The 16441-nt window shown below is 42.0% G+C and overlaps 1 protein-coding gene across 4 annotated transcripts in view; it reads right to left on the bottom strand.

Moving 5' to 3' along the window:
• The window catches only part of RPAP2 (RNA polymerase II associated protein 2), a 71919-nt gene that overhangs the window by 27485 nt on the left and 27993 nt on the right, over positions 1-16441 (bottom strand). For 3 of the 4 annotated variants that reach the window (XM_053243617.1, XM_053243616.1, XM_053243619.1), the window contains one exon: positions 8057-8125. The exons of the other annotated variant lie outside the window; for it this stretch is intronic. In XM_053243617.1, coding sequence (XP_053099592.1) covers positions 8057-8125 — 69 coding nt within the window. The remainder of the gene's footprint in view (positions 1-8056; positions 8126-16441) is intronic. 4 annotated transcript variants of the gene reach the window in all.

Genomic DNA, 16441 nt, shown 5'->3' with positions numbered 1-16441 from the left:
TTAGAAAAATGTCTTGCCATTTTTAGTTTTGTGCCAGAAGAAAAGCATGAATCCTATTAATCTCAGTGGGGCTTTCACTGGAAAGTTCTAAGTGAGCGATGTGCATATGTCCCAACCCTAAAATCCATGGGGCTGTGTTGCAATCTTGGAGGTCATGGCAAGTGGGGGCTGCCCTATCCATTTCAGCCCCTAGGACAGAGTCATATGTCTCATTGGGACACATGTCCAGACTTAAAAGGGGCAGAAATCCAGATGTAAATGGAACAGCAACTCCATGCATTAAGCCCCTCCCACAACATTCACACTGATGCCATAAAACAGTACCCATTGTTGTAGGGCAATAAATAAATAAATTCCAGAGTTAAAACCCGATTTTGGAGGACTTCTGAATACATACAAATGATGAACACATGAAGACATACAAATAATGAACATACACTTTCCCCAAGTTGATATCAATGAAAAACTGCTGGGATCAAAAGATAGACACAGCATTTGTCATAAGTCAAGATTAGCCATTCTTGAGGACATTCAGTAATGAAACGACGCTTTGAATGGAAAGGCTCTGACAAATCAGCATGTTTTTCTTTCAACAGATGGATAGTGCTTCAGTATCACAGATGTTTGTGCTGAATATATTAAGGTTAGGTATTAAAAGGAAGAGGATCTATTTTCAAGAGCTGTTTCCAATCACGAAAGCAATGAACACTAACTCACTGTGATATGTTCCAAAAAGGTTTGCTCAATGGGTGAACCCAGAGCAACTTCAGTGTCAAACCTTTATGTCTAAATCCTGTTTGTAACAGCCCAATAAAAATGCAATAGATGTCTTTTCTTCAGAAGTACTCTGATTACAGTGCAGTGTGTCTTTACACAGGGTGGAGGATGGACTTTTGGAATGACACAAAACATCAGTCCTTGATTTGTTTTGGCCTATAGCCCACACCTTTTCTGCCAGAACAACACAGGGACAGGGGAATAAGAACATTAGAATAGTGGCTGCTCTAAGGAAAATCTCAAAATTGTCCCATTGAGATTAGAATGATTTAATTTTAATGGGACTATTTTGACTAATTTTCCTCACCATGTAGGCCACTACCTTTACAAAAGGAACCCAAAGTTTTTTGGGGGGAAAGAGAAAGAGAATAATCAATTTAGGCCATAATTCAATAAACGGACAGGTATCTGTCGCTGAAACTGTTCTTCCTTTATTTATAGCAACAGTTCCAGCCGCTGAAGAGAGTGGTCACTTTTAAAACGGAACAGTTGTGTCTCACATATGCACGCTGCTTCTCTGAAACCCAGCATTATAGTCTAATCTTAATCATTAAAATAACCCCAAAGTGGTTTACAATATAAATTAAAACAATGCACAGTCAAAATATAAGAAGTACAGATATTAAATATAAAAATAATATCTCTCTCTAGAAGTTTTAAAACCTATGTAAAATAGTAAAACACAAAGCAGCAGCAGCAGCAAAAATTGTACTCTCATATAAAAGCCTGAGATAAGAGCAGTGTTCCCTCTAAGGTGTGTGCACGTGCACACACTCACAAGTTAATGTCTGCTCAGTTAATTTTAGATCCTGCTCAGGTTGAATCAGGAAGGCCCCACTCTGAATACACGTTTGCACACACTGCCTTGATGTTGCCGCCCAGAACAAAACTCATTCCACACACAGATGGAAAAAAATTAGAGAACACAATGGTTAAGAGCCACATTTTTACTTGTTTTCTAAAACTGTGATGGAGGCTGAGGAGTGCAGGCTAGCCAGGAGAGCATTCCAATGCCTGGAGGAAATGACTGAGAAGGCCCTGTCCCTTGTGCTTGACAGCCGAGACTCTCTCACCATCGGCACGCGGAGCAGAGCCCCTTCCGATGATCTTGTCAAGCGGGCAGAAACCTTTGGGAGCAGGCAGTCCTTCAGATATCCAGGGCCCAAACCATTAAGTGCTTTAAAGGTCAAAACAAGTACCTTGATTGGACCCTGAAGCAAATTGGTAGCTGGTGCAGCTCTTTCAGAATGGATGTAATATGATCTCAACAGGCAGGCCTTCTCAAGAACAGGACGCAGCTGGCGCACTAGTCAAAGCCAAAGCACCTCTGGCCACTGCCTCCACCTCAGCATCCAAAAGCAGAGCCAGGTCCAGCAGTACTCCCAAGCTGTGCACTCGCTCTTTCAAGGAGAGTGCAACCACATCCAGAACTGGTTCTGGATTCCTTCAGCCTGATTGGCTCTCCTACTGACCAACAGCACCTCCATCTTGTCTGGATACAATTTCAGTTTACTAGCCGACATCCAGCCCATCACAGCCCCCAGTTCAGGTTATCCACTGACTCCTTAGGATCAGGTGATAAGGAGAGAGCGAGCTAAGTGTCATCTGCATATTGCTGAGAACTCAGATGACCTCTCCTAGCGGTTTCATGAAGATGCTGAACAACATGGGGGACAAAACCGAACCCTGCGAGACCCCGCAAACCAATGGCCAAGGAGCTGAGCAGTAGTCCCCCAGCACCATTTTCTGGACCCTTCCCCCAAGAAAGAACCGAAGCCACTCCAAAGCAGTGCCTCCAATCCCCATACTCGAGAGGTGGTCCAGAAGGACACCATGGTCGATGGTATTGGATGCTGCTGAGAGGTCCATCAGAACCAAGAGGGACACACACACCCTGTCAAGCACCCGGCGTATGTCATCCACTAGGACGACTAAGGCAGTTTCAGTCCCATATCCAGAATGGAAGTCAGAATGAAAGAGATCGAGATAATCCGTATCATCCAAGACCCTCTGGAGCTGAGGTGCCATCACATGCTCTATCATCTTGCCCAAAAAGGGAAGGTTAGGAACAGGTCTGTAACTGTTCAGGTTGAAGGGGCCAACAGAGGGCTTTTTAAAATAGTTGTCTCACCACCACCTCCTTGAGGCATGATGGCATTCTGCCCTCAGTGAAGCATTGATTATAGCCTCTAACCATCTACCCATACCCTCCCTGGCAGATTGTATTAGCCATGAAGGGCAAGGGTCTAGAGTTCATGATGTTGACTGCACACTGCTCAGGATCTTGTACACATCCTCAGGCTGAATCAACTGAAAAGAATCCAACACAATAGGACCAGATGGTACTCGAGGCACATCTGCCGGAACTGCAGATGTATAGACCCCTCACCAATTATGATATTTATGGTAATAATAATAATAATAATAATAGACACAGGGTAGAAAGCTACCTCAAAATGAATGGGCTTTCTATGGTGGGGTGCTTTCTTTTGCATTCAGTCAACTGGGAGAAAAACCACCCCTCAAATGAATTGGCTTTCTGTGGTGGGTATCTATCCCATGTTAAGCCTTTGGGATCGGGGAGAACACCCTGTTTCTCTTTGGAAACCTCAGTTTTGTTTCCCATGATGATGATTATGTCTCAAAACCAGACTGAGGCACTGCATAAGTTCTGTGCTCTTAAGTTAGGGCTGATGAAGCCAATCCCTCCCATAATGTCAGACCTAGTGTCTGGAACAAGTAAAGCATTTGGAAGCATCTGACCTCACAGAAGCAGAACAACAGATATTGTTCCTTCCAAAGTATTCTATAGGTTCTTTACTGCTCTTGCAATAGTTGCACTGTATATATACACAAAGCACTTGCATGAAGATCTTTCAGTCTTCAAGTTGCTTCCTCTCACAAAGCAATCCTCGAGAGTCTATCTCCACATGACACATTTTCTTAAAGTGCACATGTCTAGCAATGGCTTTTCTGTAGCGATCATGGGCGTTTGTTTAACTACAGAGTCCCAATGCTTACAACACAACTCCCAGAACGTTTGCAAAGTCTCTAAAGCTTTTAAGACAAGGAGAGAGGCAGGGGAAACTGTTGCATAGGCCTCACAGATGAAGCTGGCCACAGTTCACTGGAACCAGACCGATCAGATAAATAAAATGAAAGCAGACATTTCTGGAAATTATCTTGAAAGCTTTCCATTAGACTGTACCAGGGGTATAGACTAATAACAGTCAAGTGCCCAGGCTGGTGTAGAGCAAACCCTCACCAATCCTGACACCTGTCTTTGAAACATTGTATTTATATCTATTTAGCTGCTTCATTTGATATCTAGTAAAGATGTTTGAGGAGAAAAGTTGTACCTGCCAGAAGTATATTTTTATTACAATAGGAGACAGGAATCTGGAAGAATATGCTAAACAGTTAGTAGAAAGAACAGCAATGAAATAATCAAAATTAGCTTGAAGGCCAAAGAGGTATCTAGCCATTACATGGTTTTGAATGGAGGCTATTTTCTAAAATAGCAGATTTTAGTTAATGCTAGCTAACTTTGCACCAAATAATTTTGCTAGATCTAACATAGACACACCCCAGTCCAAAGAGGTAGCCCATGATGAGAGGATCTCTCTGCTAATCATACTCAGTTTCGACAATGCTGAAGGGAAGTACTTGGATTTATTCATCCACTTCCCAAACAGACCATCATACTTTCAGTGCCCATTAGATATTTGTGGCATGTAGGTCTGATACAGTATGAGGGTGTGGGTTTTTTTGTCATCAGACACAACTTCTACACAAAGATTTCTACACAAAGATTTTTACACGTGGAAATGGCTGATCTGCCTGCTAATCTGTACAGAACTCCCTTCTTATCTACATTGTGCCAGAAAAGCAGAACAAGTACTATATTATTGCTTCTCACATCTCTATAACTTGTGGAAGAGTATTAATGAGTTGAAGAGAATATTCCCCCTTTTCTTTTGAACTTATTATTTTTGAGGCCAGGTAGTTTCTGTTAATTGCTATAAGAAACCTGAGGTACAATCCCAAACCATTAAGATCACTAGGAACTATGTAATCAACAGCATGAGGACTGCGTAAAAACAAGAACAAAAACAATCAAACACTAAATTATGGGGGCTGATAATACAGACAAAACACTGCATTATCAGTTAATTAGAAAGGTTGGTAACTTTTTCTGCACATCTCATCATGGGCAGCTATACATTCACACTAAATTGGCTCACTGGCCAGTTCTCAGACAGATTTTTCTGAAGAGGTCTCCAGAAGTGTATTTTCAGGGTGGAATAAGGGTGCAATGTGGCTGCCGTTATTTAATTACATTTGTATTCCACTTCCCACTCTCTCTCCAAGGAGTTTAAAGATCGCATACATAAGAATCAGTATACTCACAACACAACTTGTGAAGTGGGTTAAGGCTAAGAGATTGTGAGCCCTTTCTTATGACCAGTGAGAAAGGGCTACTTGGTTTGCGAAGAAGAAGCCCGAAAGCACTCACCTCCCCGCAGATGATCGTTCTGCTGCCCCTGAGCAGGCAGATCACCCGCCCAGACGAGCACCAGTTGCTGCCGGCAGCTCCAAGGGTCAGGGTGCCAGGAGCTCTCTTATTTATGCCTGCAATATCCGGCTCTTAAGAGTTGACAGCAGCAATACAGCTTTGACTCTAGGTCTCCAATTTGGCAACACAGACTATCTGTTCCTAGGAAGTTTGGTACTTTGGGGGAGGGGGCGCAGGGGGATGAACTTAAACCATTTAGATTTGGAAACATTTACGGCTCATCACCAAGACACACACATTTACTTGTGAACAAAACAAGCACCCTTTTATTAAATGTAAAGACACCACTTGAAAAATTCATAAGATCCGTTTCACACATTAGGAATTCAACCAGAAAAGTGTCTAGTAAAAAAATGACAAAAGATTTGTTCTTACAGTTGATAAAAAATTTATACCAAGGCATTCAAGTAAAGTTACTTTCTGTGTTCTGATTTAATGAATCATTTGAGCAGTATCTGGCTGGGGTGACACTGATGTAGGGCTCACTGAAGCCTACTCTAATGCCTACTGGTATAGCCTTCCCTGGGACAGCAAAAGCAGAACAATGTGTCAGACTGAAGCAATATCAAAGTAAGTGCAGTTCTGGGGATGCTATGAGGTTGGCCTACAACACATCTTGATCTGTGAATGGCTGGTAAGCACTTCCCTGTCCTACAGGCTCCGATGACCCAGCAAGCCCAACAGAAGACGCAGCAGTGCGGTAATAAAGAGCCTCTGAAATAAGATTTTTTCAATCTTGTAATTCAAGCTGAAAGCCATAAAAAGATTGTTTGATGGTTTTAACTCTACTAAAAGGCAGATCATGACACATTTTAAAGCCACCAGTGATTTCTTAAAACACACAAAAAACTGAACTAATGTCAAGTTTTTAAATATGGTTTACTTTGGAAAGTGTCTTTTGATAGTGCAAAAATTCCTGGCTTTTAACTTGTAGTGCATGGTCCATAAAACGGCCATTGCACGGTTGTTACCTTTTCATCCTTTTGTTCCTACTCAGAAAACTTTGCAAGTGGTCAGAGCAGCTACAAAACTTCCTAGCCACCAGAACAGCACTGGTGGTGCTGAACTTGGACTGGTGGTTGCCTTAACTTGGGTGGGTGGCAAATGCAGCACTAGCACCCTGGTATACTTTTGTAAATTGTACTCCATGTCTATACATGGAGTTGTTTTGAGAATAAACTAAGGAAAATAATTTGGATGATGATGATGATGATGATGATGATGATGATGATGAGTCCAAATTAGGACCCTTTCCTACAGATGTGAACTCCATGTATGTTGAAGAGTATGTTGAAGAGTAAGGGTATTGAGGTAATTTTTAGTTTAGCAAGACTGAAGGAAAGGTCAGTGGCTTATTCAGGACAGGTTTCACTAGGGCTCAGCCCAATGATCTGCTTTGAAAGCCAGGGCTCCAGACTGAAATATATGAAGCAAAATGTAAAAGCATGCTTTGGAGCATGTGTAGACTGCTTTTCCCTTTACAAAAGATATGGGACTGGGGTACAGCATTATGAGATGCTGAAGATAAAGTGCCAACTAAAATGCAAGAAGACAACCCTTATGTAACCCAGTCAAAACGCTTGTATAAATCATATCAGGATACATAATTGAAGAGACACAAATATATAAACAGAACACGTTTGGACATAGTTTGCTGAAAATATATAGCTGAATCCCATTATGGCCCTGTAGTAATGCTGCTTTTGCAAACAGGAAAATCCCCTATTTTCCATGGTAGGGGGAAGGTTTAACTATTGGGTCCATCTCATTTTAATTTTATCTCTCTTATAATGAAACAGTGCTAATGCGCTATGAGAGAAAGGAAATAATCAATAATTAAAGCCTAGGAAACCAGGAACTGCTGCAGAATAATTAAGGCGCAATTAATCAGTAATGCCACATCACAGTGACCTGGAAGCAATCAGAAGGTGGACAAAGCTATACTTCCAGAAGAGAAGTATAAAAGGCACCGTAGCCCTGAAAAGCCTCCACAGAACCTTGCCTGTCCACCCGACAGCTGCATTTGCACTTTAAGTAGACCTCTATCCCCAGCAACTACATATCATGCCAGGGAGAGTGTGTGTGGGGGTGGGGTGGGGGGGAGGACAACACAGAAAACTCTGAAATGAAATGGGCTGATAGCGACATTGTGTGGATTATTCCTAAATAAGTGAGTGAACAAAGCATGGCAATTCCAGACTAAATAGCTAGTATGGAAGCAATCTGGAACTATGAAATAGGATGAGGGGCTAAGGTTGTTAAGCACCTGACAAGCCACAATACATAGCTGGTGGGTTATGTTCAGTATGATGGGTTACTTGTACAGGTCCAGGCTAGCCCTTCACCAGTTATTGTCTAAAGGTGCTCAGGTTCAGTTGCAACGGCAGAAAGCATTTTTCCTCAGCCCTTAGACCTCCCGGGAATGATGGGGTATTCCCAATGCCAGTGGCATCCACTGCCATGCTCCTTTTGACTCTGCAACCTCCCTACACTTTGCTTTTCTTATACTTCCTACAAACCTTGCCACCTTTAAAGTTGATGGCAAGTGGTAAGCAAAGTTCAGGTTAAGGGGTAAGGAATGAGTAGTCCTATTTCACATTAAGAAAATTGACCATGCAACACTACTGCAGACTCTTTAGTATAATCTCCTCAATTTCAAAAGTTTAACAGCTGAGAAGATATGAATTCCATTGGAGTACTTACACAGAGAGCAGCACAACAGCAATTAGGGTCCACACTGGAGTTTTGTGAACAATATTGGTATTTGTTAACCTGAAGAAGAACAACAAACAAAGCCAACATTAGCAGTTTATAATTTCTGAAGACATTAAATCAGGGTGCCTCTCTTTGTACAACATAGTGGTAAACCAAGAATGTAAGAATAGAAGTCTGCCTTTATATGTCTGCTGTTTGTTTGTTTGTTTATTTGTTTGTTTGCCATATTTTTATACTGCCCAAAACTTATGTCTCTGGGCGGTTTACAACAAAATAAAAACAGAAAGTAAAACATTAGTTAAAACAAAAAGTTTAAAACATTACAATAATTTAAAAATTTTAAAACAATATTTTATAACATTAAAGCCATTAAAACAATATTAATTAAAAGCCTGGGTGAACAGATGCATCTTTAAAGACTTTTTAAAAACTGTCAGAGATGGGGAGCCTCTTATTTCACTAGGGAGCACATTCCAAAGCCTCAGGGCAGCAGCGGGGAAGGCCCGTCCCTGAGTGGCCACCAGACGAGCCGGTGGCAAATGCAGATGCACCATGGATCTGTTAGCACCAACTTGTAAGTATCTATACAGATACAAGATTCTATACATGTTTCCTCCAAGCCTGGAGTAACTAATCCGTCATGAGAAATATCTAATTAATTCTAACTAACTTGTCAAAGAAGCACCTTTTAACATGGTGATTCTCTTTATTGAGCAGGGGGAAAGTAACTAGTCCTATCCACCCCCAGCACAGTATCTGCAGTGACTGTTGCTGGTGTCTATCTTGTGTTTCATTTTAGATTGTGAGCCCTTTGGGGACAGGGAGCCATCTTATTTATTTGTTATTTCTCTGTGTAAACCGCCCTGAGCCATTTTTGGAAGGGCGGTATAGAAATCGAATGAATGAATGAATAAATAATTCCTTTGTAATAGCAATAGCAATAGCAATAGCAATAGCAATAGCAATAGCACTTACATTTATATACCGCTCTATAGCTGGAAGCTCTCTAAGCGGTTTACAATGATTTAGCATATTGCCCCCAACATTCTGGGTACTCATTTTACCGACCTCGGAAGGATGGAAGGCTGAGTCAACCTTGAGCCCCTGGTCAGGATCGAACTTGTAACCTTCTGGTTACAGGGCGGCAGTTTTACCACTGCGCCACCAGGGGCTCATGTAAGAGAATAAACCCCCCCTCTCCTTTTTTGCCTGATGTGGAAAGCTTGAACAGAAACTCCCTCTGTTTCCTACTCTTCCTGTTCCAAGCACACAAGTGAAGGGAGCAGGGAAGACATGAATTTATATATAATGCTAGGCACAGAAAGTCAGATACTCCACAGCTTAGACCCAACTACATAAAAGTAATGTCTCTTGCACTGGCAGTCTTTCTTCTATGACTTGGCAGTTTTAAGTTAACCAGTGTTCAGTGTAGTTCTCTCTACTGAGTAGATGCATCTTTTGAAGTGGCAATTCTCTTATACGTAGCAGTGGGGATGCTGTGCTGGGCTTGTCCCTATCCAATCTTGCATAGCATACCTCCAATGGTTGCTACTGCTGTCTACCTCATGTTTTTTTAAAAAGATGATGAGCCCTTGAGCGGCAAGGAACCTTCCTCATTTATTTTTCTATGTAAAAGGCTTTGAGAACCTTCATTGAAAAGTGCTATATAAATAGTAGTAGTAGTAGTAGTAGTAGTAGTAACAAGTCTAAAAGCTGATGAAGAATGTAGCAAGTCTATTCACACGTGTGTGCAAAACCAGGCTAAGGAAGCCCAGCCTGGTTGTGTGTGTGCACCAATGGGATTGGGCCCGATCCCAGAGGCAAACCTGCCTACGGAGTCACCCTCCAAAACGAAGTTAGGAGAGTGATCACAATCTCAGGGGAGAGGGGGATCCCCATAATGCACCGAGCACAGGTTGGATAAAAATCAATGCTTTTTTAAAAATAAATTTTTTTCAAAAATCAATTTTTTAAAATTTTAAATCAGATTTTTTAAATAAAATGCTTTTTGAGGAAAAAATCTATCTAAAGAGAAGTTTTCTATTTAAGATACATTATAGTCCAAAAGTTATTCATCATGAAATAAGGATTAGTTTTTAATTATGTAGCATGAGGCTGTATATATGCAATGTTTACATTTTTTGGTAAATGAATTCCATTAATCCATTCACAATGTCATGCTTTTCCACAAGTTTCTGTAAGATTATTTTGGGCAATTTTTCTATCTAGAAGAGGACCAAAAATGAAACCTTCATCTGGTTGTAAATATTAAGATTATACCAGCATGAATGAGTTTTTATGTAAAAAAAGAGCCCCTGGTGGCGCAGTGGTAAAACTGCCGCCCTGTAACCAGAAGGTTTCAAGTTCAATCCTGGCCAAGGGCTCAAGGTTGACTCAGCCTTCCATCCTTCCGAGGTCGGTAAAATGAGTACCCAGAATGTTGGGGGGCAATATGCTAAATTATTGTAAACCGCTTAGAGAGCTCCGGCTATAGAGCGGTATATAAATGTAAGTGCTATTGTTATTGCTAAAAAAAACCCATGATTTAAATCTAGGCTTACTGACTAGTGATTTAAATCGTGATTTAAATCGATTTGATTTAAAATAAATCCACCCTGACCGAGCACTCATGCTGTGCATTACTAGAGCTCCGGGGAGTGGAGCGACACTCCCTGGCACCCCAGAACTGGGCGCGCGATCTGCCCACCGAAGAGAAGCCCAACACTTGTCTGCAGGGAGGTAAGCTCCTTAGGAATTCCTCCCCACTAACTCTCTTGTGCTTTAGACTTTTGGTTTGGTAAAAGAGCCAGCGTGGTGTAGTGGTTAGAGTGCTGGACTAGGACCGGGGAGACCCAAGTTCAAATCCCCATTCAGCCATGAAACTAGCTGGGTGACTCTGGGCCAGTCACTTCTCTCACAGCCTAACCTACTTCACAGGGTTGTTGTGAAAGAGAAACTCAAGTATGTAGTACACTGCTCTGGGCTCCTTGGAGGAAGAGCGGGATACAAATATAATAATAATAATAATACCACATGGCTCTGTGGTCACCAGAAGTCAACACCGACCTGATAGCACAACCAACACCAACCAACACCAAGGATTACAAAGAGGCCATGGTGTTTCCACTAGAATATGAACATATTTTTATGTAAATGACTGTACATACAACCATTTTTAAAAGTGAACCTGGATACAGGCTTTAAACAGAGCGTACAGATAGGAAGTGTACTACTATATGTGTGCTGAACATAATGTGTGGATAACTGTTCATGAGCACACTGTACACAGATTGTACATGTGCTGAACATAACATGTGAATAGGGCTCTTAAGTATATGTACTCTATAAAGAAAACAGATCATGCACATGGGATGTGCGGTTAGTCAGATGGGGCTGGAGCATTGCTGCAGAAATGCAGTAATCAAGTCCATCAGCCACAATGGCTGAAGGTAAATCAGGTTCTAATAGGTTAGAGCACCGACTGCCAGACCACCCCAAGCATTAAATACACGACTGAAAAATAAAAATAAAACTATTTGCATAACCAGAAATTCAATGAAAGCATTCAGAAGGACCAACAGATATGAAATTATTTTATACAGGACCAAGTAATTCAAGAAAGTACAAGGCAATGGTTTTACTGCAGTGCCATTAAAGTCTCAACATGAGCTGAGACTCAACATGTTCTGTCTCTCAATGAGTCTCAACATGTTCTGAGCTGAAACTAACTCATCTTCAAGGGAACACTGATCTGTTTTGAAAATCTCACTTCACACACTCTAGGAGTAGGGATGTGCATGAACTGGAACTTGGCTGGTTCAGCGGTGGGGGAAGGGTATCTTTAAGGAGCAGAGAGGGTGCTCATCCCACCCACCACGTTTCCCCTACCAGTGCTATCCACAAAACCACTGGCATGGGGCAGCAGTGCACCTCCTTGCCGCCCTGGTCAGCATCAGACCGGAAGTGTCATGTGCGGTCTGGACCTCTGAACTGGTTTGTGCACATCCCTAGAAAAGAGCTGTATACAGCCATTTCCTGAGGAAATGTTTCCCTCTTCATAGTTGTTCCATTTTCTTAACAACATTCATTCTTCAGCTTACTTGAATTCATGTTTAAATCAATCCCTCTGCCTTCCCATTCCTTATAGAGTCAAGTCAACCTGCAATCAGGAGGGGACCCCAGAAGACCTGCAGCACACTTACCACCCCCACCACCCCCAATACTTGGTCCTTTAAATGCTGGACTCAACTGAGTGGATCTTACTGAATCTGAAACAATTTTGGAATCACACCTAAGTCTGAACACATGAACATATAGTGTAAGGATGACAATGTCTTGTGTCTTATCTCTGGGTGACTGAACCAAAGTTGTATGTAACCCATATTGATAATTACAGTGCATAAATTGTACTTCTGCTTGCTCTTCTCTTCCAGTCAGGGAACTTGTTGCGGGGGGATGCATCTTGTCATTTCATTTTTTCCTCTTTATTGGTAGCTTTATTAATGGGCACAATTATAAACCACCCCCTCCTTTCTAATTTTCCTCCATGGCTGTTTTCTATTTCAGATGTGTTGAAACTCTAAATATGACACTTATTTTTGTGGGGGGGGGGAGGGAGGGGAAGAAATAATGAAACATTTTAAATAAATATTTTATAAAGCAGTGCCTTAATATTACCCACTGAAGTTTAGAACTGCTTAGGAGATTCTTGCTTCCTATTGATTTTAATGAAACCAATGCCTGAGTTTTGAAACAAATCATAACATTAATTAAGGCTGTAGTCCTATGTGCATTTACCGTGCAGTAAGTGCTGCTGAACTCACGTGGGACTTACTTCCAAGTAAACATCTTTAGAATGAGTCCATGAAAGAACTCAGTTCGTAGAAATAGGAAAAAGTCCCACTTCACGTACAGCAAACACCATAACAGCTAAACTGCTCTATCTTCCTGCTTTGTGAATAACAGCCAAAACAAAAGCTGAAGGTCTAGACTCAGTACTGATGACAGCAATAAACACTTACGAACAAACGCCTGACAGAATCATCCTGACAGGCAATTCATATGTAACCTTCCAGTTAATATGCCTTGATGAGATACAATGGAAGAGACAGCTCCAAAATCACAGGGGAGAACTCTGTCAAACAGCAGAGAAAGCAGCTTTGTTTCAGTGCCCTACAAGCAGCCACTATTGATCAGAGCTCAAGAAGGCATCATTCTTGTGCACAAACTGAGAGATGCAGCTATTTGTGTCAATTAACTCTCATTCAATGTCAGTATTGATTGGCAAGGTCTCAACACTAGTTGTTGCCATCAATATGCTACTTACAATGGAGGAAGCCAGAAGACGCCAATGACCTGCTCAATGAAACAGTGTAGGAGCAGGCAAGCTCCCTAGTCAGTCAGGGCTCCCTAGTCAGAAGCCTTTGGTTACAACTCCTGTCCCAGAGCAAGTTCGTCACCTGCCCAACAGGAGTGAAGATGCCGTTGACAGACTGAAGCAAGCAACCTACAGGTGTGAAGGCTTAAATAATAAGGAGCAGAGAAAGGGCAGTCACTTTCAAGTGCAAGCTGTGTGTCAACACCAAGGCATCAGAAGAGGGGGGCGAGATGCTCTCAGCCAAGAGTATGTCCTGGGTAGAAATGGTTCACTAGCTCTGTGCCTTGTCTGTAGACAACTCTACTACTGAGGGGGAAAGAAAGGTCACTTTGTTTTCATGCTGTTCACTTTAGCTGTGGAGGGGGGTGGGAGACAGAGAGAAAAATTCTCTTATTTCCAGTCAATTTTATTATCCTACATGTTTTTGCTAGGTATAGCAAGATAGGAACATAGGAAGCTGCCATATACTGAGTCAGACCATTGGTCTATCTAGCTCAGTATTATCTTCACAGACTGGCAGCGGCTTCTCCAAGGTGGCAGGAAGGAATTTCTCTCAGCCCAATCTTGGAGAAGCCAGGGAGGGAACTCGAAACCTTCTGCTCTTCCCAAAGCAGCTCCATTCCCTGAGGGGAATATCTTACAGTGCTCACACTTCTAGTCTCCCATTCATATGCAACCAGGGTAGACCCTGCTTAGCTAAGGGGACAAGTCATGCTTGCTACCACAAGACCAGCTCTCCTCTCCTGATGTGTGACCAGAGAAGAAAACAGCACAAGTTTTGAAAGGGCAAAACTAACAGCCAATTGCTTGTATCATTAACATCTCTAAGTTGCGATCAGGATGGAAATGGAGACTGTTTTGAAGGGACAGCGCTTTGGTTTGTACAATTTGGAGAATTAGATGATGTAAAGAAAGTAGAAAGACAAGAAATAAAGACAAGAGGATTATTTCAACTGAAGGTAGGAATCCTATATAAACAATTAGCTGTTTTCATGTTGAAGGTCCAGGGATACTAGACCACCTCTCTTTATTAAGAGCCAGTGGTATAGTGGCTGGACTAGGAGTGGGAACATCCAGGTTCAAATCCTGCTCAGCCACTAGTGACCTTGGGTTAGTTGCTATCTCACAGGGTTGTTGTGAAGATAAAGTAGGAGTTGTGGGGAAGAAACACTGAGGTCATTCCCACAACCAAAAACTGTGCTCCACTCGGGTTTAGGAGCTGTGTGTACTCCTAAATTTCAGTTATGTGGAAGCAAGGTAAGAGGAAAACCTGGGTAGCTTTTCCTCCTACCTTGCTTCTACACAACCACTTCTACCCAGGTTTTCCTCTTACCTTGCTTACCTTCCACACAACCAAGAACTGGGAGCACACACAGCTCCCAAACCCAGGTAGAATAGTTTTTGATTGTGTGAATGACCTCACTGTCTACTGCCATGAGCTTTTTAGAGGAATAGAAATGTAATACAACAAAGAATAAAAAGCATTAGAAGTGTGTGAGAGCTACATTGTCACTTGTTTTCAAGGTTCCTCACAGTCAGTTCCTCAACAGCCTGCTATGTAAGAATATGCCTCCCTAGGACAGACGTGCTAATTATCTTATCAAAGCAGCCAGAGACTGAGAAATAAAAATAAATATTTGCTCATATGATCCAAACTGACAAACTTTGAGTCTGAAATTCTAACTCTTCTCAACCTTTTGGTATGTAGGAGACAAAGATCCCCCTGGCTCCAAACCAAAACTGGAGGCACACTTCACCCTTCCCTCTAAGCTTCCTTCACCAGCTCTCAGTTGAAAAGACAGTACAGGAGAACCTCGTTACTTGCAGTGGTTTCCATTCCTCACTTTCTACTGCAAGTAATGGAACTGCAAGTAATGGGGTATTAAGTCTATAGGGAAAGAAGGGTTAGGTTCTAGGGTGGAGGGGAAAAATTTAAAGACCCCCAAATGGGCCAGAACTTACTGTGGTATGCTCTGCAGGTCCACCATGTGCCCAGGAATGCCCCCCCAAGAATGGAATGCCCCCCCAAACCACAGAAAAAAGTTTTGTCGTGTCCCCCCCGCCAAAATTAGCAACAAAATGGCTCCTCCTGTCTCTTCCTGGCTTCCTCAAGACAAAATGGTGGCTGGAAGTGACCTCCACAGTCACTTCCAGCCCTCTAGGAACCTCTAGGATACTTGGGTTTTAACCAATTAGTTAAAATAGCAAATAGCGGTTCTGTGAGCAATGAGGTTCTCTTGTACTAGAAGAGATTATTATTGCAGTTGCCTCCTGACCTCCCCTATGCCCAGTCAAGTCAAGCTCAAGGATGGGATCGGGCTCTTGGTGCAATTGTGATGTTTCTTGGGTTCCTCCACACCTGTACAGTAAAGAAAATGTCCGCTCTGCACAAGGCTGTCCTACCCCAAGGGGTGAGAGTAGTGAATACACCTGATAATGCTCTCCTTGATTTTTTTGTTTTTATACCAATACAAAATTTCTATGAAAGGTTTGCCAAGCTCATCATTTCAAAGTATGTGGCACATACAAAGGATGTGGCACAGTACTAGCCCTCTTATGAAAAAAGTATGTATTTAAAACATTGTTACGGTTTTGGTCCTTCACATTCATTGAAAGTGCTGACACCAAACTATGGGAAAATATGAAAAACGTATCTTATTTAAGAAAGATGGCCCTCATTATCCACGGTTTCACAGATCGCGGATCTACGGTTGGCTTAGAGACCCAATTTCTATATTTGCATTTTATTAATAGGCAAAATTTGCCTATCCACGGCTCCTGGTTGGCCAGAAATGACTTCCGATATCATTTCTGGTCGCCATTTTGTAGCATGGAGCTATTTTGTGGCTTTGTTCAAAATGATTATCATCATCCCCCCCCCCGAGAACCTTTGCAAAAATTCACAAAAATTTGGAGGATTTGTGGGTGGGGGGGGGCCTTGCTGGAGAACAAGGTACTGTGCTTTATTTCTGCTTTTTGGACCTCTTTTTAGCTTA

The sequence above is a fragment of the Hemicordylus capensis genome, chromosome 4 (assembly GCF_027244095.1).
Source record: "Hemicordylus capensis ecotype Gifberg chromosome 4, rHemCap1.1.pri, whole genome shotgun sequence".
NCBI lineage: Eukaryota > Metazoa > Chordata > Lepidosauria > Squamata > Cordylidae > Hemicordylus > Hemicordylus capensis.
Note: the sequence above shows the minus strand (reverse complement) of the source record. Positions and strands in the feature narration are given on the sequence as shown.